Consider the following 23,686-nt stretch of genomic DNA (forward strand, 5'->3'; position numbering starts at 1 on the left):
ATGGAAGAGAGAACTGGTCCAAATGAAGACCAAATTGAGCTTCAGTCTCAAAAGTCTAAAACTTTAAGCAAACAGCTCTTCACAGTACAAGAAAAGGTAATGGATCTCGAAAACACATCAAAGAGTTATAATATTCATGTATCTGGCATCCCTGAAGGTACAGAGAATGAGAGCAACCTTAAAAACATTATTAAGGAAATTACCGGAAAAGGTTGTTGAGAGCTAAGCATAGAACTCAGCTTACATATACAAAGAATTTACAGGTCCCTACTCAAATACAACTCTCAAAGTAACAGTCCAAAACACATAACTGTACAGTTCTCTTTTTAAAAAGATTTTATTTACGTATTTGTGAGAGAGTGAAAGCTATGTATTTGAGAGTGAGAGCTAGAGAGAAAGAGAGCACACAAGCAGAGGGGCAGAGGGAGAGGGAGAAGTAGACTTCCCACTGAGCAGAGAGCCTGACACGGGGCTCGATCCCAGGATTCTGGGATCATGATCTGAGCTAAAGGCAGACACAACCGACTAAGTCACCCAGTTACCCTACTTGTACAGTTCTCAAACCTGAAAGAAAAAGAAATAATCTTGCAAGTTGCTAAAAAAAAATGGTGAGTTGATTTCCAATAAGGTGAAGAAGGGGCTGACGCTTCCCTGTGCCTTGCTTACAGTGGAAGAGAGAGAACGTTGGAGCAACATCTACTACCAGATGAAGGTCAGGGATCTAAAGCCCTGAGTGAACCATCCAGCCACCTATTTGACTGTGAAAGAAGAATCTTTGACCATCAAGATGGCTTTAAGTCATTTGTCAGCAGAACTCTGCAACTCTTGGTTTTACTGGAAACACCTGCAGCCCAGGGACAGGGTGCTCCTGGAGATAAGTGGACTAAACTGATTTACAAAGCCAAGTTCCTTAATAGAATGTGGATCTTAGTTGGGTGATTAATTGCATTTTTGCCAGCGTAGTTAGTGAAAAATGAAGTAACAAATGTAATGTTGACCAATAGCTAGCTAGCTATTCTGTGTGAGAAAAGTAAAAATGAAAAAGGAGAAGAATGAAAGAGGGATACGTGGGGGAGAGGATGTGAACATAGTAAGATAATAATTTGGTGGAATAGGGAGACTCTGGAATCTGATGGTTAAAATAGGAAAAATAATTTTATTGTAAATACAAAAGCAATAAACTGTATTAACATACTTGTTTACAGAGTCTTCCCTCCTCTCTGCTAAGGGTACTTGGACCTTTCAGAAAATTTGACAGGATCCTAGAGCACAAAACAAGTAGAACTGGAAAAGATGCATGCACATTGAAATGATTGCCTATAAACTGGTATTTTTAGAAACAGATTGTAAACAGTGGGTGATGTTGCCATGATGTGTTTTTAAATTGCTAATTTGTGTTGCTCTTGCCGTTTACACATCTCCATTTAACTTTAATTATATAATTGGTTAATCATACAATAAAGGGGAGTAAAAGAACCCTGTTGTTAACTTCTTCACTTTCCTTTGGACAAGTGATTAAAAGCTCCCAAACAGCAGGCCCTCCCCTCTTCCTCCTCCTCCCCAACTCATGAAAATGCCTACAATTTGGACAGACTTGGAGGCAAGATAGGCTTGGAAGCAGAAAAAAAGCTTTTCTGGCACCGGCACTTCTAAGTATCCTGCCTATGTCAGACCTAAACTCTTAGAGGCTGCTCTGCCTGCCCATATCAGCCAGTGGGGCTGGGCCCACCTCTTTCCTTCTGGGGCCATCAACTTCATCCAACACCAGAAAAGGGGACACTGAAATACTTTGCAGCCTACCCTCAGAGACCGCCTTTGTTTTATTCATCTATCCCTGAAACCCTACTCCCATGTACCCAGACACTCACAACGTATAAACTCACATGCATCTTCCCTCTGTTCCTCATATAAATAAAAGGCAACTTGTGACACTAGGAGGATTATGGTAGGGAACACTGGGTCAGTAGTTTACCTTTTTGGTGAATGTTACGTAGACCAAACAGAACCTTGTGGCCCTGCTAGACTGGAACAGGACAAAACCTCATTTTCTCTATCCACCCATTAACCTTAAGTTAAATTCAACTGGGTAATCACACTGTTGGTTTGCTTTGTGACAGGCACTGGGAGCCTGATGGTGCAGGCCTCTTTGCCTTCTGGCTCACAATGCCTCGTGACTCCCAATGTGTGCTCTGATTAAATGTTTCAGTTCTGGTTCATCACTTATATTTGATTTATTCTAGGAATCTTCCCTCCAGGTCCTGAAAACACCCTCGGTTCTAGCTTCTGGAAGTGACTTAGTGCCCCCAACTGTGCCCTTAGTAATTGAAATGCTTGATAAAGGATAAGTTGAAACTCAAGTTGTGGGCAGGCCTCAGCGTCCATTTCTACCACCAAAAGGAGGTGCCTCCCACCTCCAGAGCTCAAACCTCAACCAGGTCTTGCTGTGGGAACCTAATCTGTCTTCTTGGGTCTCCCCACTGTCCCAGACCACCACTTGTCTAGTTCTTCCCTTAATTGCTTACTCATCTACTTCACCTACCCTCTCCCTTGTAGAAGAGGGTGATGGTTGAGGGGTTACTAGGGAGGGAAAGGGGTGCTAAAATATTAGCAACCTTCTGAACACACCGAATACTCAAAAGGTCTGGCACAGTCCTTGGGTGGTTTGCCACAGCAGTGAAGTGGGGGAAGGGGGGAGGGGCCACAATGCTCATGGCTCTCTTGAGGGTGTAAGAAAATTGTCAGGATTCTTGATAGCTCCTGTTTGCCAGTGAGAATCACTGTCTTAAAACATAAAACTGAAAGAAAGTGGTTTGCTAGTAAATGTTTAACAAACATTCTGGCAGAAAAAAAAAACTGATTGGTAGCATTTGCTTATTCAGTCCTGTAAATTCTCTGGCCATAGCCAATTTTAAGATGCCAAAATAATATTACTGAATGCTGGGTTGGGATGAGGTGTGCGCATTCAGCTCTCCTGAGCCAAGGCTAGCCAGTTCCATTACGTCACTGGGAAGAGTCAGCTTTGCCCTGTGCTTCTCCTGCCTGGGCTACTGTAAGTCAGATTTAACTTTAAAAAGATTTCTTCTTCCTACACTGCACTCAGTTATGGAAAAAGACTCCCAGACCACCCTGTGTGCAGTATCAGGCCCTTGATGCCTTTCCTTTTTCGAGTCCCTTGAAGTTTTTCTAGCACTCTTCTGGTTCTCACTACGCTTTTGTAAGAGAGTTGCTCTTTTCTTCTAAACTGAGAGTTTTTGGAGCTTAGAAAAGTCTTTCTTATAAATTACATTAGTCCCACCTCTACACTCAACCACACAATTTACTTCAATGTATATAGTATGTACTCAATAAAATATTATATTTAACAGTTGTCTCATAATCCATAAGAAGTGATTCTGAAGCTTTGGCAAAAGAAACCCTATTCCAGCCCCCATGTTCAAGATGTGAAAGTGAGAAGGGATATGGCTCTGGAATATTTTCTGGTTATCACACCTGCCCCAGGATGGTGAGGCTGGGAGGTCCCATACAAGCCCTCTCATATCTCTCTGGCCAGCTTAAGGGGATGGAGGGCTGGGGGGTGGGGGGGTCTGATCCTTAGGAATGAGACTGATCATTCCTAAAACATTCCATGAAAGAGAATTGTTTAGTACCAGCCAACTCTAACCAACCAGGAGAGAATCCCAGATTTCTTGGTGTGCAAGTGTGTGTGTGTGTGTGTGTGTGTGTGTGTGTGTGTGTAAGATTCAGAGTCACAGAGCCAGTGGATTCCTGATGGGGGAAAGTCAGCAGAGCCAAAGTCAAGAGCTCTATCCTAGCTAAGTCTCAGCCCTAGAGTTGCTTGGCCCCTATCACTAGCTTTAAAATATTAGGTTACTCAAGCTTTCTCTAGAAAGTCGACCAGAGACTGTTTCTCCTTCTGCAGGCAGGCTGTAAGATTCAAGACCCACAGAGGGAGCCTAGAGATGAAACCTCTCCCATCTCAAGTGCCAGCTATAGTTTGAATGAGTTCACGTCTAAGAAACCTGAATAATAAATCCCTTCAATATTTCATGGTGTCCCAGAACAACAGGTAAGGGTGAATCATGTTCTTACCTACAGAGTCCCAAGACCTTTTGCAGGCTTCCACAGCCAATTTTACTGGGGAATCTGACTCTAGATTCAGGTTGCTGGTCCAAAGCACAAGCTTTAGCCCAAGGACTTGCAAAGAGCAGGGGGACACTATCATTGCCTTTTTCCTACATTATTAACAGCGCATTTGATTGGCGCTTTTCTATTTTACTAAGTAAAATCTGGTTTTTCAATTTTTTTATTTTATTATGTTATGTTAATCATCATACAGTAGTACATCATTAGCTTTTGGTGTAGTATTCCGTGATTCATTGTTTGTGTATAACACCCAGTGCTCCAAGCAATACATGCCCTCTTTAATACCCATCACTGGGCTTTTATTAGTTATGTTTAGTTTTTTTCATTCTAAACATCCAACGTAGAGGTAGCCTAGAGTAGTGGTTAAGAACATGGGATTGCAGGGCACCTGGGTGGCTCATTTGGTTGAGCGTCTGCCTTTGGCTCAGGTCATGATCTCAGGGTCCTGGAATGGAGTGTAGTCTTCAGTTGGGCTCACTTCTCCCTGTTCAGTGGGGAGTCTGCTTGTCCCTTTCCCTCTTGCCCTCTTCCCCCCCACCGCGTACTCTCTCTCTCAAATAAATGAATATATTAATAAATTTTTTTAAAAAGAACATGGGATTGCAGTACACAAATGTACATGAATATTGAATCATTGTGTTGTACCCCTGAAACTAATATAATGTTGTATGTCAATTATACTTCATTAAAAAGAAAGCATGAAAAAGCTAAGAGGTTCACTTATTTTGCATAAAACTTTTTAGAAATCCTTTCTATATAAAACCGATTTATAGATATGTTAAAAACAAGACAAATAAGAACATGGGATTGTAAATACAGACTGGCTGGATGTGAATTCTAGCTCTGCCCCTTGTTGGCTCTGTTGACCTTGGGCAATTTGCTCAATTGACTATGTTTCAGTTTCTCCATCTGTAAAATGGGGCTGATAATGATAGCCATCCCATAGTGTTGTTATGGGCAGAAAATGAGTCAAGATTTACAAAGTACTTAGTGCCTGGTACTATCATAGTGATGTCTATACACGTGTTTTGAAAACTGGCACTGGTTATACTGACAGATAGTAACTATCACTACCAAGTTCCAAATGATCATCATGTTGAGCCAATTTTACCTTTCAGATGTTTCTGGAACCTTTATTCCCCACTCATTCACTGGCTCCACTGTCCTAGTTTCGGCACAGCAAACTGCTTGCAGCTCTCCAGGCCTTACTGCTCTTTCCTATTGCAATCCTCTGGTTCTCACGACACCTCCTCCCTTAGCTATCTTTTATGGGTTTTCCACCGCTGTTTATCCTTAGACTACAAACTCCTTAAGAGGAGAAACTAACGAATAAAAACAAGAAATCAAAGAGCAGAAACTACCATTCTTTCTAAATCATCAGCTGGTAGGACAATGCATGGCACAAAGGAAATACTCAACAAATGTTTGTGGAATTAATGGAAGCTTGCTGTGGCCCAGGCACTCTAGAGTGGTTTACAGGGGGATTGCTTTTCAATACGACCCCAAACTCTGTGTACTCTGTGTATTATCCCCATTTTACAAATAAAAACTGAGTCTTGGAAAGTTTAAATAAACTGCTCCCCCCAAAAAACATCTATCTATATTCATATGGCTATGCTAATCCTTGGGGGATAATCTGCAGTTTCTAATGGTATGTAGGAACAAAGGATGCCAGAAAGCCACAACTGATCTCACCTGATGCACAAAGAGATGATATTCAATTCGTCTGTTAAAAAGAGCTGTCGCTTTATTTTTATGTGGTTTGCTCTTAAATTGCAATATTTTTTCCTTTAGATAATTTGTAATCTTCTATCATTAAGTTGGCTCTTTCTTCCGATGATCAGTTGATCTGCCAGTTTATTGGATGCTGCACTTTAATCCCATCGTATGATATATGTCAGGAGCTTTGGTTAGTATCTTATCGATACATTTCTCACTTCAAAAAGTCTTTCGTGACCAACTACATTTGGAAGGTTGTCTATGTCATTGAAAGCACGTTACTCTAAGACATGTGGGGAATGCTTTACAGATTAGTAACAGTACTGGTGGCAGCAGCTCCCATTTATTGAGCACCTACCAGGTACCGGGCATACTGTTAGAAGTTTGATTTGCATGATTCCAACAAAGCCCCATGCAACCTCTTCTGCTGTTTTCTTTTACAGATGGGGAAACTGGGACTCAGGCAAGTTTAACTCACTTTCTTCAGGTCACTCGGGCTATTGCATAGTGGAACCTGGACTGACATCTAGATTAGTATGTCTCTAAAGCCTGGGCTTTTCTCCCAAGCTGGATTCTGGAGGCTGTCCAAGTCTTTTAACCCTCTCTGAGATTCAGTTTCCTCATCTGTAAAACTGAGGGAAGTAACACATTCCTAGGGCTGCTAGGAAGATTAGAACTAATAGCTGCCCAGGGCCCAGAGGCATTTAAACCATGGTGGCCATGTTTATGCATAAGTGGGCCATTAAATGGGCAGAGGAAGACCTGAGATCCCTTTAAAGGCATTGGGGATCTGCAGAGGAGGGATCTACAGCTTTGGCAGTCTGAAGAGCTGGCCCTCTCCCCTCCAGAATACAGTGACCCAGTGAAACTCACAGCGACCGGAGAGGGGGCAGGGGCCTGAATTTGGCTCCAGCAACCTCTGCAGGGAGTCAGGAGAGGCAGAGAGCTGGGAAGGGCATAGAAATCCGGGTCGTCAGAGGACTGCAGGTGTCAGGCAGAGTTGGGGTAGGTGGGCTTCCAGAGCCTGGCGGAGGGCGGGGACGAGGTTGGAGCGGACCAGAAAGCTGGCGGGGGAGAGAGAGAGGCGGGGCGCGGAGCCCTAGAGGCTGTCCTTAGACAGCTCTTCTCATGCCCGGCAGTTTGCTGCATCTGGGGGAGCTCACTGGAGAATCTCCAACGCCGGAGCGGGCCTTCAACTACCGTAAGTACCTGCAAATGAGCGCATTGCCCAGTGGCTGAAGATTAAATACTATCCTTCAGATCCTAAACAAAACCCCGAAATAATCTCCCTGCTGTAACTAATTGCAGCAAATCAAACTGCTCCCCAGTCTATCCCTCCCTTTCTCCGTCCCTCCACGGATCCAGCATTGCCTCGCTAAGAATCTCTGGGCACCGTAAATACCTTCCCTTTTCCTTCTCAGTCTTCCCTCCAAACCCCCAGCGAAGCATGTACCCCGCACCCTGCCGAGCCCAAGCCCTTTGATTCTTGGAGCCCTCAGAGCTATGCAGGGGGCGAGCCATTAGACATTTCGGGTATGTCACCCTCAAAAGCACTGCGGCGCTGCCTAGGGGTGGGGAAAGTGCTTGGGGTTGAGTAGAAGGGGAGGGTAAAAGGACTAGACTATGGAAGTTGGCGGTGGGGGTGGGGTTGTGAAAGGCCAAAAATGGGCGTATCCAATTAACCTGAAGCTTGCTGTTGTTTCCCACATTCCCTGGGCATAAGATTCATCTTTTGGGCTGGATGTAAATGGTACGGTTTCCTTAGCGATTGGAGAGTGGTTAGCCATGCTGAGAAGCCCCCTTCCCTCCTTCCACTCAAGTCCCCAGGAGGCAAAATCCTGGTTTAGGGGTCTAAGTGGCAAGCCTGGAATCTCAGCTGGCATTTCTGGGCAGAGTCCCAGGTTGAACCTTTCCCTTGGCAGTAGAACATGGCTTCACCAATAAATCCTTGGGGGAACAAAGCAACAGGATAGAACTCAAACCCAGGCCTGGGCTAGGTCCATCCAAGGCAAGTGGGGGACAAGGAGATGAGGTGAAAGAGCATCTTTAGGGTCCTACACCAGGTTAATACCCCCTTGGGTAAGAAGAAAAATAGCCACCTTGTAATGAAATGTTTACCATGTGTCCTGTACATTATCTCTGATCCAACACAAAAACAATCCTAGGTAAGTATTACTCCCCAACTTTACAGATGAAAATTTCAGCGAGAGTAATTTGAGCATCCAGAAATGCAAAAGGTAACTAACTGTTTCCTTGGATCTCTGAAGGTCCACCTGTTCCCCACAGCCCAGATGTTTGAAAATGAATCTTCTTGGTTTTTTTTGCTCCACCATCCCACCCAGTGTTAGCATTGGAGCAAACTCGAGGCTACAGTGCTGCTATCCGTTCTGGGAAGGGCAATCAGCCCTTTTCTGTTCTGGGAGCTGCCTTTACACCCACTCTACTGAGATAGGGTGAAACAGCCAGGGTCTCAGACTCTGATATAGAGTTGGTGGAGAAGAGTTAGCTTGAGTTTGTGTGGTAGGGATACACTTTCCCTTGGCAAAAGGATACTTTGGGTGCAGTGGTAGAGAAGAGGCAAGAAAGTTAATAGTGATAAAGTTATAGTTAATAGTGATTTTTTTGGAAAATGAAAAGGCTTCCCTGAATTCAGATATCTTTACCATATTTCCTTAGGACCAATGAACAAAAATGCTTATAAATTACAGGCAGCAAATACATCATTTACACCTTACATTAATTAACTCAAGTAGCTTGATTCTCCAACATCTACTTGAGATGGGGGTTTAAGAATGAGAGTAATATTGCATCTGAGGCAATCCACAGAAGGGGAGGCCTGGGTGATGTGAGATCAAAGGGATGAAGAAAGGTAAGAAAGGGGGTGTTTAAATACCAGTTTTAGAGAATAGACATTGGAGTTATTATATTAATATCTGGTATTTAATCTTTTAACTTTGGACAAATTAAATATACCCCCTCTAATCCTCAGTTTCCTTGTCAGCAAAATGGGGATGGCAGGAAAGCCTCCTTTGCTAGGTTGTTGGAGGACACAGACCATATATACAGACCATATATACATATAATACAGGATCTAAGAAGATGACTCCCATCTCTCTCCTCCCAAGGACTCCCCTCTGGCCTGGATTAGGTCACCCTCTGAGCCTCTGAGATTCCAGGGCTATACAGACATTTCAACAGATCTGACATCTTAGATGCCAGCAAAGACCTTGGGTGCAAGGAGAAATAGGTGGAGAAAAGGGGCAAGGTAACCTTGTAGTACTTTTCATGCCTCTGAAGGAGTGGAAGGTAGGGTTGTCAAGTACTTTAGTGATCCAAACTAAACTTTGAGGAGCAGGACAAGTCTGCTGAGTAAAAACACCTCTGCATTTAGATTTCACCACCTGCTGAGGGGCAAAGTCCTTCCAGACTTGAAGCGCACATTGAGCACCAGAGGCCCCACGACCCTGGACAGGCTGGGGGAACGGTCCGCCATGCTGTGGACATTCAGTGTCTTGCTCTTTTGCATTCGTGAGTACAAGGAAGCGGTGAGGGGCAGGTGACCCTGTCACAGGTACCCCTATGGTTGGGAACTTTGGGGAGGGAGAAAGAAGAGAGTATTGAGAATTGAGGGTTGGTGGGGTCAACATGGGGGCCCTTTTTAACCATTATCTCTCTTTTCAGGGCTGAGTCTGGGTATGACATCAATAGGTAAGTGAATCCTGCCACCTCAGGTACTTTCCTTCCTGGAAGTTCCAAGACATCAGCTGCCTCCATGGCCCTGGATATAACTACCTTGAGACCACAAAGATAATTCCCAGATTGAGCTGGTTGGGGACCAGAACCCCTCACTTCATGACTTGGTTTCCCACAGAAAGTAAAAAACTTTAATTCAGGTGGAATGGAAGCCAGACTTGCACTGTATTCTCCAACTCACTTGAATCCCTCAAACAAATATCCTAGGGGCCCTATCCCACCTCCCACATAAGCAGACACTCTTATTCCCAAAGGAAGACAAAAAGAAGAATCTGGGTCAGGGCAAATTTTAAGGGACATTGCAAGGCACGTTATGGGAGGGAGAGGGTTGGACTGCTCATATCTTTGTGATCTTTGGGTATGACAGTGGTGCAATCTCAACCGGAGCTATGGATAGAGACCAACTACCCCCAGGCCCCTTGGGAGAACATCACACTTTGGTGCAAAAGCCCCTCTCGGATTTCAAGCAAGTTTCTGCTGCTGAAGGATAAGACACAAATGACTTGGATCCGCCCTTCCTCCAAGACCTTCCAAGTTTCATTCCCTATAGGTGCCCTTACTAAGTCCAATGCAGGTCTCTACAGGTGCTGCTACTGGAAGGAGACAGGCTGGTCAGAGCCCAGTAAAGTTTTAGAGTTGGAGGCACCAGGTAAGAAGACAGTAATAGATAATTAAGAATAAACTCCAGCTCCTGAAATTCAAATCTTCCCAGAGCAATATTTGTTTCATTCATTCATTCATTCATTCACCTTAAATGCATGAATGCATACATGCAAGCATTCCACAGTTAGTAAGTGCCTACTCTCTATTGGCAATGCAGATGAGGATGCAGTCTCTGGAACAGATCTAGAGAGCAAGTTCTCAACATAGGGGAGACCCCAGATAGGGGGAAGGGTGGTAAATAAGGACTATTCAGAGAACTCTCATTTAAGTAGCGCTCTCCTCTCCTGCCCACTGAGCAGTGCTGTCCTTGCTCTATCTGAATTCCAGTTCATTCTCTCCTTCCAGGCCAGCTGCCCAAGCCCATCTTCTGGATCCAGGCTGAGACCTCCCCTCTTCCTGGATGTAATGTTAACATACTCTGCCATGGCTGGCTGCAGGATTTGGTGTTCATGCTGTTCAAAGAGGGATATGCAGAGCCCGTGGATTACCAAATCCCAACTGGGACAGTGGCCATATTCTCCATTGCCAACATGACACCTGAAAGTGAAGGGGTTTACATGTGCCGCACTCATATCCAGATGCTCCCCACTCTGTGGTCAGAGCCCAGCAACCCCCTGAAGCTGATTGTTGCAGGTGGGTGTGGCTATGGCTGCTGGGGTCTGATGATTGTTGTCCCCGGAATCATGGCTGGATGAACCAGGCTTTCCAATTTTCCTTTCTTTAGCCAGGTCCTAGGCCCTGCAAGGCCTGTAAGCTAGAGTCATTTGATATTTTCCTGAGATGCAAATTATAATCACACATGCTACCAGGCAGATGTGTAGAAGCCAATCACCTAGGCTCACTCACGCTAGTGAGTGAGCCCAGTCAAATGTCCAGCAGCTTCAGCTCGTCATAGCTCTGTTATTCTCTACTTGTGGAATATCATGCTTTCATTCATTCATTTGATTAATATTTATTGAGCACTTACTATGTGCCAGGCACTGCCACTGCAGTCTTATAAACTGGTTTTTACATTTTAATTGCATTTTATTGTATCTGTGATTATTATTTTTAAGCATAGAAAATAGAACTGTGCTAGTGTCAGTGGTAAACAAAAATTATAAAAAGTGACAGCTCGTATTTTAGAAATGGCTTTATACAAATTACTTTAGTCTTGTGTATGTAGAACGAGTAAGACGGTATCAAGATCTAGACACAGCAGAAGTCTCCCCAAAATGTTCAAATGCCAGAGACACACTCCCATCCCAGTTTGCCCACCCTGTGGCCTGGATCCTTTAGAAATTTGCTTTAGTTCCTCCATCAGTCAAAATAGGTGCCACAGGAGATAACCTGGACTTAGAAGCAGTAGTCTTGGTTTCTAGTTCCATCTCTTATACCTCTTTCCTGTGTGATCTTAAGCAAACCACTTCACCTCTCTGTGCTTCTGTTCCCCCCACCACTCTAAAATGGGATAACAGTATCTATTCAACCTACTGTATGATGCCTCTCTGTGCCTCAGTTTCCTGATGTACAAAATTGGTATAATAATAATGCCTACCTCACAGGGTTGTTGTGAGGATTTGCCTAAATATAATATATGTACAGTGCCTGGCATATACATTCTCAATAAATGGTAGATGTTAATTTTATTAGTATAGCTTTTTATTGAGGATTGAATAACAAAAACTGTTTGAACAGTGTTTATGGATGTTTGTTGTATGAATGTCCTTCCTGAGTAGATTCCACTAACATTCACTTTTGTGGTTAACTATTCACTGATATCCTTCACTTTGCTGATAGGGACTGTGTCTTCTTTACTTGTACATCCTTAGACCTACATGATGCCTGACACATCCTAAATGCTCAGTGAGCGTATGACAGGGCTGTTCTTTCCAATAACAGATTGGTGGCTCTACCTGGGATTACAGTGGGTAAGAAGGAATGGTATGAGAATAACTTTCGCCCTCTATTTTGTAGTATGATCCCCTTGGGGGAACAATACATGGAAAAGAAGGTGTGACCCCATTGACAGAGATTTCTTTGGGTCAAAGACTTATTGGCCGATCCTTCATTGGCTTCTTCCAATCTCATGTTGGAAGTAGAGTCTTATGTGGGTTTAATGTGTTCAAAGGGCATTTTTATTTCTGCAGTGGTATTCATGCTCTACAAAGATGAAATCAAAGTCATTTTCAGAAGATTGATTTCTTGGGTGGTTGGAAGAAGTACATTTGGCATTTCAGGAACCTAAAGATACAGACAATTACAAATGTAGATATTCCACTGAGACACAGCATTATACATAGTTAGAACTCAGTGGAGCCGATAAAGTTTGGTGAGAGGAGAGGACATGCCCTTGATTATCTCCTAGAAGAGGCTAAGTTTCAAGGAAGGGAGAGGGAGTAGGGGCTAAAGTTCAGCTACCACTACTTGTCTTTAGGAAAAACTGGGAAAATAAAACTAAGAGATAATAGGGAAGAATCATCCTATCTCTAATTCAGGGTCTCTTCCCTTTCTAGGACTCTATCCCAAACCAACTCTGACAGCGTATCCTGGGCCCATTATGGCACCTGGAGAAAGCCTGAAGCTCAGATGTCAGGGGCCTATCTATGGAATGACCTTTGCTCTAATAAGGCTCGAAGACTTGGAGAAATCCTTTTACCACAAAAGGCCAATAAAAAATGAGGCATACTTCTTCTTCCGGGCTTTGAAAATCCACGATGCTGGACATTACTTCTGTTTTTACTATGATGGGTCATACAGGGGTTCACTTCTTAGTGATATCCTGAAAATCTGGGTGACCGGTAAGAGAGGGGAATGCCAGGAGACCTATGTTAGGGGCTAAAGATATACAACTTCTGGGCCACGTGGAGAACGTGATCATGCAGCCAGGGCTAACAGTGGGAATGGGAGCAGAATTTGTACAACTGGGCTTAGGATAGGATTTTCCAAGGGTGTACTGAAGGAAGAGAACCCTTAGTGGTGAAAGGGGAGTCAGACCACTAGCCCTTTATATTTTTGGTCTTATCCTAGACACTTTCCCCAAGACCTGGCTACTTGCTCAGCCCAGTCCTGTGGTCCAGATGGGTCAGAACGTGAGCCTGTGGTGTCGAGGGCCAGTGAATGGAGTGGGGCTTGCACTCTATAAGAAAGGAGAAGACAAACCACTTCAGCTCTTGGATACCACCAACACTGATGACAACGGGTCATTCTTCCTCCATAATGTGACCTATAGTGATGCTGGCGTCTATAGCTGCCACTATCTCCTCTCCTGGAAGACCTCCATCAGGATGACATCACACAACACTGTGGAGCTCGTGGTTGTAGGCAAGTGCTAACAAATGTCATTTGTATTTATCAGCATTACAGTGTTCTAAGAAGGAGCTAGCAGACTTGTACCCTTTTGGAGTTATGAGCCAAGGAAAAATATACTAGGAAGTTGGTGCAGAATTTTTTCCAAAAACTTTACCTATCTTCTCTCCCAGGATTGTTATTCAAGCCCGGCAACTTGGCATGGCCTAGGCTCATTGTGCCCCCTGGAAATGATACTTTCCTTCTGGCCAGGGAAAACTTGTAGGTATGAGGTCTCCCTGATAGAAGGTAGAAACCCAAGAATCTTTAGAGTACTGAGGAGTGAGCCAAAAGGTTCTAAAGCATGGTCAAATTTTGAGACCACTGATTTAGTAGAAGTGGAAAGACAGGAAAGATCAAATAGGAAGGTGAGAAGCTTGTTGGGGGAAGTGGTACTGAGTTCAAGGTCACTTATTCTAACTCTGATTTCTGGATTGGTTGCAGATAAGTCCCCCAAACCCTCCCTGTCAGCCTGGCCCAGCACCATGTTCAAGCTAGGAAAGGTCATTACCCTTCAGTGCCAAGTACCTCATCCAGTACTTGAATTTTCTCTGGAATGGGAAAAAAGAGCAACATTCCAAAAATTCTCAGTGGATGGAGACTTCATCATCAGTAATGCTGAAGGAAAAGGCACAGGGACCTACATTTGCAGCTATCACATAGAGGCACACCCCAACATCTGGCCAGATCTCAGTGAACCTCTGAAGCTTATGGGGCCAGCAGGTGAGAGGACAACTCTTCCTAGGGTTGCCCTTCCATGGCCTTGGTCATGATACCTCAGGGATCCTGAAGCAGTGCCCAGAAAGCTATGGAAAGGGGAGTCAGGGGCGTGTAAATCAGGGCTCTTGGGTTTGGACACACTTCCCCTGGGGTGGTCTCATAATCACTCAAAGGCATTGAGCAGGACACTTTCAAAACTTCCATTCTTCATGAAAAATAAAGCCACACTGTCTCATCTTTCCTTTGCCTTCAGTAACCAGCTCCTCCTCCCTCCTCCTCACCCCAATCCCAAATGTGTTCACCTCCCCTTTTCCCTATCGAGACACCTGCTCCTGGTCTTTTCTGGCCACAGGCTTTCTCACATGGAATTATGTTCTGAATGAAGCTATCAGGTTGTCCCTAATCGTACAGCTTGTTGCCTTGCTGTTGGTAGTGCTGTGGATAAGGTGGAAGTGTCGGAGACTCAGAATCAGGTAACTGTCTTGTCCTAGCCCCCTGTTCTTCAATCTAGCTGAGTCCAGGCTCCCCAGAGACTCCGAATGAGTCATACTCCAGTTGATATAAGCCACAGGGTCACACTCTTTGTATCCCCCACCTTCTGGGCTTAAGAAACAAGACTTTCTCATCCCAGCTGTTCCTCTTTCACCTCACAGAGAAGTCAGCACCCAAGCCAGAAGATAGAGACGCATTATTCTTAGAGGGAAAAGCAATCAGAACTTCATTCACTGATTCCCTGTCCCTCTACCCCCACCCAGGAGAGCGTCCCAGTCTCCCTCCCAAATCACCCTGTCTCCCAAATGAACTTAGTCTGAACTTCCTCTCTTGTAAAAAGCCAAACTGTCTCCCTGGGTATTATCTAACTTCCATCCCAACTTTTCACCCTTACCCTAGCTTTCAAGGGCTAGAGAGCATCATGGTCCATCCTAATCTCCACAGAAACCAGTCTCTCTGCCACTCTGGCCTCCCACCATCTGTGCAGAGCATCCTGAGAATATAATCCTAACCTGGATGGGCATCTGATGAGGCAGTAGATTGGTCCAGGGAATCAAACTACTTCCTCTGAGCTACAAAATGGTGAACCAAACAGGTCATCCTGCCATTTCCTTTGATCCTTTGGTGTCCTCTGGGCCATCCTCCTCACTCCTTGATCCCCATAGCCTGTGCTCGGGGCGATTCTGCCTGACAAAAGGAAGGGAAATGACAGCTACTAGGTTGGTGGGGACCTCAGTCCCTGAAGGCCTTACTTACTACCCCCCAAACTTCTGCACCTGGCTGTAGCCCCCTCACCATGATCATGGACCTTTTTGTGTCTGGAACTATTCAATACGCAATGGATGATGATTGTCATTGTGTGTGTTTGTGTTTCCCACCAGGATTTGAGGGACAGAAGGCTTGGGTAATTAGAAGGGAGTCCCCTAAATCTTCTGCAAAACCCACCACCCTTTGCATTTTCAAAAAGTCTCAGTGGGGGGCCAGGCTTAGTAATCCTCAGACTTGATCCTGAATTCTGCACCTTGGGGTAACCTCCAAGCCAGGGGTCAGAAAACAAATGTACCTTCAAGTGCCCCACCTCAGCTCAGGACCATTGCATCAAAGAATGAGCTTAGGAAACAGATTTCAGAGAAAGCAGCTTGAAAAGCATGTTTTCCTGACTGGGAAGGAGGGTCAGTGTTTTCTAAGTACAAATTGTCAAATGGATTTTGGCTTAATATCATCTAATTCTACAGGACCCATAATCCAAAGCTGCTGCACATTGCTAGTCATAATCTGGGTGGGGGTAGAGAGATCCCACTCTCTGACAAGCTTAGCTCAGCACTGACAATCTTCGGGTAATTCACTGCGGCTGCCTAGGCAACCCTTCCATAACAAAGGCAGGTGAGGCAGGTCGGTCTGAGGACCAATACTGCCATAATAAAAACTGCTTCCAAACTTAAACTTGATGACGGAGAAACACCCAAGATTTTTTCCTCCACCCCCACACCCACCACCCAGAGCTGCCGATCACTCTGAGCTCCAGAGGTTCTGAGAGCTGGAGTTACAAAAGCATTTTCACATCTGACAACTCAATTCCAGCAACAGCCTAATCAGGGGCCATGGGGAGCTGACATCTGATATAGGCTGAGGAGGGGGAAGGGGGCGGGGGGCACGTGGGTCATGAAAGAGCAAGAGGTTTGTAGGTGGTGAGGCCCTCAAAAAGAAAAGTCATCGATGTCAGAAAAGATTATATCCCATTATCCTGCCCAAATCCAATCCCTATTGGGTGGTGAGTAAGCCAATGACATAAATTGCCGCCCCCTTCTCTCCGCCCTCCCCCTAACCCCAGCAGCTCCTCTCATCTCTTTTCTGGTCTCACTAGAGGAGCCTGGTTGCTGGGAACAGCTCAAGGGGTCACCATGCTCTTCATAGTCACAGCCCTTCTCTGCTGTGGTGAGTACAAGGGGGTGGGGAAGGGGCCTGGGCAGAAGGCCGGGTGAAGTCCCGTGGGGGAGGGGGCAGAGCCCTGGCAGCAGTTTCTTTTGCAGGACTTTGCAATGGGGTATTGACAGAAGAGACTGGTGAGTTTTTCCTGCTCCAGACTGGGACATTCCTTCCTGGAGATCCGAAATAACTACAGAGTGTCAGTGTCAGTGGCCAGGGAGTGACTGGTTGGGAGGGACGGACAGCCAGGAAGGGGCACTTGCTAAAGCTGCTGGCAAAATTCAGCCTCCAACTCTGCTTTTCTGCCTGCAAAATTTCCCCCAAGCTTCTGCACTTTTCTGAGGCTCAGCTGAGACATAAGCTTCCCCTTTCCCCAGCACCTATAGAAGGAAGGAAAGAGTTTGGGTTTGTGTTGAAAGGGGAGGTGGGCACTGTGATCTATCTGGGTAGGGGGTTCAAGGGCAAAGAAAGGGGGAGGGGAGGGAGGAGGGATGATGGCTTCATTAACTCTGCTGTTTCTAGAAATAATCATGCCAACCCCTAAGCCTGAGCTTTGGGCAGAGACCAACTTCCCTTTTGCCCCATGGAAGAACTTAACCCTCTGGTGCAGAAGCCCTTCTGGCTCAACTAAGGAGTTTGTGTTGCTGAAGGACGGGACCGGGTGGATTGCAACTCGCCCGGCCTCAGAACAGGTCCGGGCTGCCTTCCCCCTTGGCGCCCTGACCCAGAGCCACACTGGGAGTTACCACTGTCATTCGTGGGAGGAGATGGCTGTGTCGGAGCCCAGTGAGGCACTTGAGCTGGTGGGGACAGGTAAGAAAGGGCAGAGGTTCCTCTCGGGGTGACCCTCAGTGCCCTGTGACTTCAAAAGTGTTCCTAAGGGTGGGGGAATGCACAGCAACCTGGAGCCCACCGGACTTAAGCTGCAAGTAGGAGAGGAGGGGCCCTGAAATGGGGGAGGGGGTGGGGAAGAGAGTGAAAGGAGGCTAATAGGATGAGCCAAAGGCCAGGCCAGGATGGATTTCTTTTTTCCTGACAAAGTGACTCAAAGTGTCTCCTCTAGGCACCTCCAAACTTCTGCCTCCTTTTCCACCCCATTTTGTTTTCCAGACATCCTCCCCAAACCTGTCATGTCTGCTTCCCCCCCAGTCCGGGGCCAGAAACTGCAAATCCGGTGCAAAGGATGGCTGGCAGGCATGGAGTTTGTTCTGTATAAGGAGGGAGTGCAGGAACCTGTCCAGCAACTTGGTGCCGTTGGGAGAGAAGCCTTCTTTACAATCCAAAGAATGGAGGATAAAGACCAAGGCAATTATAGCTGCCGTACCCACACTGAAAAGCGCCCCTTCAAGTGGTCTGAGCCCAGTGAGCCCCTAGAGCTTGTCATAAAAGGTAGAGCTGAAAAGGGTGTGTGAGGGGGTGGGGGGAAAGCAAAGCTCTGGGTCAGATACTCCTCTCCCCACAGCAAACTTTGCTGCTGGTCCTAGGAGCCTGTGTCCAATCTTAGAGCCAGGCAGGCGTGGCGCTGGGAGTGCCAGGGCCTCTGGCTGCACGATATTAATAGCCATAATCGTTATTAATAGCTGGGGTTTGTGGAGGGTGATTTAATTTTTCTAATTATTTTCATATCAATTATCTCATTTAGATATAGGCCAAATATTCCAGGGAGGCAAAGCAAGTACCATTTCCCTTTCTTGCCCAAATGGGCAAACTGAGCCTCAGGGGACCAGTAGAACCCTCATGACAGTTCACTGTTTTAACCAGCCTCTATTGCCTGCCCTGATGACAGGGAGGATTCAGCTGGAGGAGGTGAGGGGTGGGGGGGCAGGAGTCCCTGGGAAAAGTCCATCTACAAAGTGGATAAGTGGATTTGCCTTGATTTTTAAATGCACCTACTTCTGAATGTAATGTAGAAAACAAAGCAGCTTCCAGGAACCAATATTTGCTATATTAGCTATCTTTTTTATTAATTCGCTTTTGTGTCATGTTTTTGTTTTTTGCCTTCTAGAAATGTACCCCAAGCCCTTCTTCAAGACATGGGCCAGCCCTGTGGTCACTCCTGGTGCCCGAGTGACTTTCAATTGCTCCACTCCCCAGCAGCACATGAGCTTTATTCTTTACAAAGATGGAAGTGAAATAGCATCCAGTGACAAGTCTTGGGCAAGTCCAGGGGCCAGTGAAGCTCACTTTCTGATCATTTCTGTGGGCACTGGTGACGGAGGGAATTACAGCTGCCGCTATTATGACTTCGCTATCTGGTCTGAGCCCAGTGACCCTGTGGAGCTCGTGGTGACAGGTCAGGAGTGGGGAAACACAGATGGAGACAGGATTGACCCTGGGACAGTGATTGGAAGGGCTGTCAGTGGGAGAGGAAAGGTGCTCCTTCTAAAAGTCAGCAGGTTAGAGCACAGGACTCTGTGAGCACAGGGTCATGAGTTTAAGCCACACATTGGGTATGGAGCCTACTCAAACAAACAAACAAATAAATAAGCAAAAATAAAATTCACCAAGAAAATGCTTAGGAAAATGCCCGGCACATGGTAAAGAGTCCACGAAAGGCAGCAGATTCTATTATTACTAATACAGAGAGAAGGGACAAAGGAGAGGGGAGAGGCAAGTAATTCACTTCTAGGGAAAGAAGTGAGGCAGATGGGGGGTGTCCAATCCCCAATGCCAAGCTCACATGCCCTATATCTGAAATCTTTTGGTGGCTTGGCCTTAAGCTTTAGGCTCAATGTTCACTTTTTCTTTAACTGGATTGTCAGAGATTGGCGGGCTGGATGGCCCTCAGAGAAAGGGCAAAGACCTTGAAATGACAGCTGCATATTATGCAGCCGTTACAAATGATAGTTTTCAAGGGCTGATTAATGTCATAGGAAAATGTTTACTACATAAAGTTAAGTGAAAAATATTAAACTACACAACCGTGCAACATTGGGATCCTAATTATGGAAATAGTTACAGCTACAATGACATGGTCACATAGAGAAAAAAATGAAAAAGAGATATAGAGACATGTATAAAGAATGGTTATCTTTGAATGGTAAAATTGTATTTCTTTAGTTTTTTTCTGTATTTTTAAAGTTGCTAAATATACACATACTGTTTGTTATAATAATGCTAAAAAAGTAATCTGCAGAAAGTGGAGGGCAGGCTTCTCTCATGTTGTGATCTCTTGAATTTCAGAATTCTACCCCAAACCCACTCTTCTGGCACAGCCAGGTCCTGTGGTGCTTCCTGGGAATAATGTGACCCTGCGCTGCCAAGGGGCTTTCCAAGGCATGAGGTTTGCCCTCTTGCAGGAGGGAACCCGTGTTCCCTTACAGTTCCAGAGCACTTCTGGGAACTCAGCTGACTTTCTGCTCCATGCTGTTGGAACAGAGGACTCTGGGAACTACAGTTGTCTCTACTATGAGACAACCATGTCAAATAGGGGATCATATCTCAGCAAGCCTATTATGATCTGGGTGACTGGTAAGAACAGACAAGATGTATTTGAGAAATAAAACTGATAAACATACGGGAAGGGGCAAAAAAAAAGAGAGAGAGAGGGAAGCAAACCATAAGAGACTCTAAAGAATAGAGAACAAATTGAGGGTTGATGGAGGGAGGTGGATTGAGTGTGGGCTAAATGGGTGATGGGTATTAAGGAGGACAGCTCTTATGATGAACACTGGGTGTTATATGTAAGTGATGAATTGTAAATTCTCCTGAAGCCAGTATTACACTATATTTAACTAACTAGAATTTAAGTAAAAATTTAAGAAAGAAAAAATAATAAACTAATTAATGATATGGGGAAAAAAAGAACAGACAAGTTATGAGACTGGGACAGAGACACCTGGAGTAGGGGTTAGGAAGTGTAGAAGGCTAGGCCAGACCATGGAGGGGGGAACTATTGTATCCAGAAGGAGAAAGATGAAGGGTTAATGCAGCGAGTGATAAGTAACTTTACTCACTACATCTTTGGTCTTTTTTTAGACACATTTCCCAAGCCATTGTTGTTTGCTGAACCCAGTTCTGTGGTTCCTATGGGGCAGAATGTTACTCTCTGGTGCCAGGGGCCAGTCCATGGAGTAGGGTACATCCTACAAAAAGAAAGAGGAACCCCTTCAGTACAGCTCTGGGGATCCACCAGTAATGACGGGGCATTTCCCATCACCAATATATCTGGTGCTAACACAGGGCGTTACAGCTGCTGCTACCACCCTGACTGGACCAGCTCTATCAAGATACAGCCTAGCAACACTTTGGAACTCATAGTCACAGGTAAGGCGATGGTGCTCTAGAGCACGCATGAGAGCATAGAGAAGAGAGAATGGATTGCAAGAGGGCTCATGGAAATAGTTTTCGAAGAGGTCAAGGAGAGGCAAGCAATAGTCTCTCCTATTTATTGAACAGACTCTGGGGGTGGCACACTGGAAAGTGGCCTCTTCTCTCTGACCAGGAGTTAATTTCTTCTAGGTTTGCTCCCTAAACCCAGCCTCTTAGCCCAGCCCGGACCCATTGTGGCCCCTGGAGAAAATATGACTTTTCGATGCCAAGGGGAACTGCCAGACTCAACATTTGTCCTGCTGAAGGAGGGCATTCAAGATCCTTTGGAGCAACGGAGCCCAAATGGGTACAGGGCTGACTTCTGGATGCCAGCTGTGAGAGGTGACGATTCTGGGGTCTATAGCTGTGTTTATTATTTGGACTCTGCTCCCTTTGCGGCCTCTAATCGCAGTGACTTCCTGGAGATCTGGGTGACTGGTAAGGTCCTGGAGACCTCAGTAATCATCTAGATTTTGTAGTTTTGAAGTAATTAGCCCTAAGAAGGTTCAAAACCACTTTTAACTCTGGTTGGTTGTCCTGATTGGTTGCAGATAAACCCCCTAAGCCTTTGCTGTCAGCCTGGCCCAGCACCATCTTCAAATTGGGGAAGGACATCACCCTTCAGTGTCGAGGACCCCTGCCAGGTGTTGAATTTGTCCTAGAACATGATGGAGAAGAAGCACCTCAGCAGTTCTCAGAGGATGGGGACTTCATCATCAGCAACATAGAAGGAAAAGGCATTGGCAACTACAGCTGCAGCTACCGCCTCCAGGCCTACCCTGATATCTGGTCAGAGCCTAGTGATGCCCTGGAGCTGGTGGGGGCTGCAGGTGAGAGGATAGTCCTTCCATGGCCCTGGCATGACCCTCCTGGGATCCCAGTGATAGTCTGGATGGTGACCATCAAAGACGGAAGAGGGAGGATTTGGGGTCTGAGACTTCAAGTGTGGTCATCTTTCTTCTAGGGATGGTGAGGCGGTAGACCTCAGATCCACCCAGAGATACAAGCAGGCCTCTACTTTCAAGGCCTCTTCCACCCCCAAAAGGAGGGCAGTGTCTGCCTCAGCATAAGCACGGGCTCTCATCAACCCCTCTGCATTCTCAACGTGGCTCCCAAGGGAAGCCTGGAGAAGGCCAGATGAGGGGGCAACAAGAGATCGGGGGAACGTATATGTGCTAATCTCCATGGCCTTGGTTTCTGCCCTTTTGTCATCACAGGCCCTGCTGCTCAGGAGTGCACTGTGGGGAACATTGTCCGAAGTAGTCTGATTGTGGTGGTAGTTGTAGCTTTGGGGGTGGTGCTAGCCATAGAGTGGAAGAAGTGGCCTCGACTCCGAACCAGGTAAATGCCTCATGTCAGCCTCCTTCTATAAACCCAGGGCTGGTGGAAAAACAATGATCTGAATGTTCCTCAAATATCTGAGCCCCATAACACAACCTGTTTTCAGATTGATAATTTTGGATCCTCCCTTAGTTATGTCTTTTTCTCCACACAGGGACTCAGAGACAGATGGAAGAGACCAGACCATAGCCCTGGAAGAGTGTAATCAAGAAGGAGAACCAGGCACCAGCACCAGCTCTCCCTCATCAGGCTCTCAGGGAACCTCAGTGGAACTGCCAGTCCCAATATAATAGTCTCCTCCTTTACAAGAGCTTTCCTCTCCTCTCTTTTATCCTCAGAGACCTGCAAATCCAACTGGTTATACTGGGAGTCAACCCCATCTACTGCTCTTTGGCCACTAATCATCTGAGCTGGGTCAAGGGGATTCTGGGAGTTGAGAGCTCTACCAGGAGGAGATGTTTCCTGAAGAGAGATTCCCCACCCCTATAACTCCTCACTGTACTGATTTACTGGTGCATGAAATTCTGTTAAAAATGTATTCTGAATTAAAAAGTATTCACTATTTAACTGCAAAAACTATAAGTGGTTTTTCCATGGGTGTGTTCACTTATAGCTTGGAAATGTTATATTGGAGCTGACTTCCATGGCAGAATAAGAGAGCATGGGCTTCTAGCACAAAGGAAGGAGTTTAAGAATGGGGTGGGGGAGGAGGGGAGGCTCCAAAAGAGTACTTCCCAATTTGGTCTGAGACACAGTTCAGTGAGGAGAATGTCCTTTTGTCCTTCAATCTCACAGATGAATGGATGGATGGATGGATGGATGGATGGAAGGGAAGGGAATATTCCCTCCAAGTTCAGCCCAAGGAGGGTAAACATTGAAAGTGTATCATTGAACACTACACCGAAAACTAATGATGTACTATATGTTGGCTAATTGAATTTAAATAAAATAAAATAAATAAAGTAAAATAAAAAGAAAGAATATCCTTTTCACTGTGTTAATTCTAGGTCCATAATATGCCTGCTTTCAAACATTAGGATTAGCCCTCTGCAGAACTTTGAAATTGATGAAGTGTGCTTTGTGGCCCTTACCTAACAATCATGGAGTGTACGCTAATTCACTCTTAAGTGTAAATGATTAATAAAAGCTGAATATTTTGCCATTCCCTGAAGAGAGTTTTATTTTTCTGAAAGAATGGGCCTCTGGTAGTGGGATCTCAGAGAGTGAGTAAGCAAGTGAGGTGGCTGAAGTGGTTTGTTTGGAGCAGGAAGGGTGGGGGGTGCATGCTCCC

The 23,686-nt window shown here is 45.5% G+C and overlaps 1 protein-coding gene across 1 annotated transcript; it reads left to right on the top strand.

Annotated features, from left to right (window-relative positions):
• IGSF1 (immunoglobulin superfamily member 1) lies at positions 1 to 23,323 on the top strand. The gene is made up of 21 exons (XM_044234690.1): positions 1 to 157; positions 6,979 to 7,063; positions 9,254 to 9,390; positions 9,544 to 9,570; positions 9,983 to 10,264; positions 10,624 to 10,911; positions 12,774 to 13,058; positions 13,288 to 13,581; positions 14,050 to 14,328; positions 14,678 to 14,798; positions 16,682 to 16,752; positions 16,848 to 16,880; positions 17,266 to 17,556; positions 17,854 to 18,132; positions 18,749 to 19,036; positions 19,927 to 20,214; positions 20,722 to 21,009; positions 21,205 to 21,492; positions 21,606 to 21,884; positions 22,272 to 22,395; positions 22,550 to 23,323. The coding sequence occupies exons 1-21, from the start codon at positions 1 to 3 to the stop codon at positions 22,683 to 22,685; spliced, it is 4,320 nt and encodes a 1,439-aa protein (XP_044090625.1). The 3' UTR covers positions 22,686 to 23,323.
• Positions 23,324 to 23,686: the final 363 nt, after the last annotated feature.

The sequence above is a fragment of the Neovison vison genome, chromosome X (assembly GCF_020171115.1).
Source record: "Neovison vison isolate M4711 chromosome X, ASM_NN_V1, whole genome shotgun sequence".
In the NCBI taxonomy this organism is placed as follows: domain Eukaryota; kingdom Metazoa; phylum Chordata; class Mammalia; order Carnivora; family Mustelidae; genus Neogale; species Neogale vison.

Coding starts and splice junctions, on each gene's coding strand:
- IGSF1 (XM_044234690.1), top strand. CDS start 1: ATGGAAGAGAGAACTGGTCCAAATGAAGACCAAATTGAGCTTCAGTCT. Junction 158..6,978: donor TGTATCTGGCATCCCTGAAG/GTACAGAGAATG, acceptor GGCTGTCCTTAG/ACAGCTCTTCTCATGCCCGG. Junction 16,881..17,265: donor GGTATTGACAGAAGAGACTG/GTGAGTTTTTCC, acceptor TGCTGTTTCTAG/AAATAATCATGCCAACCCCT.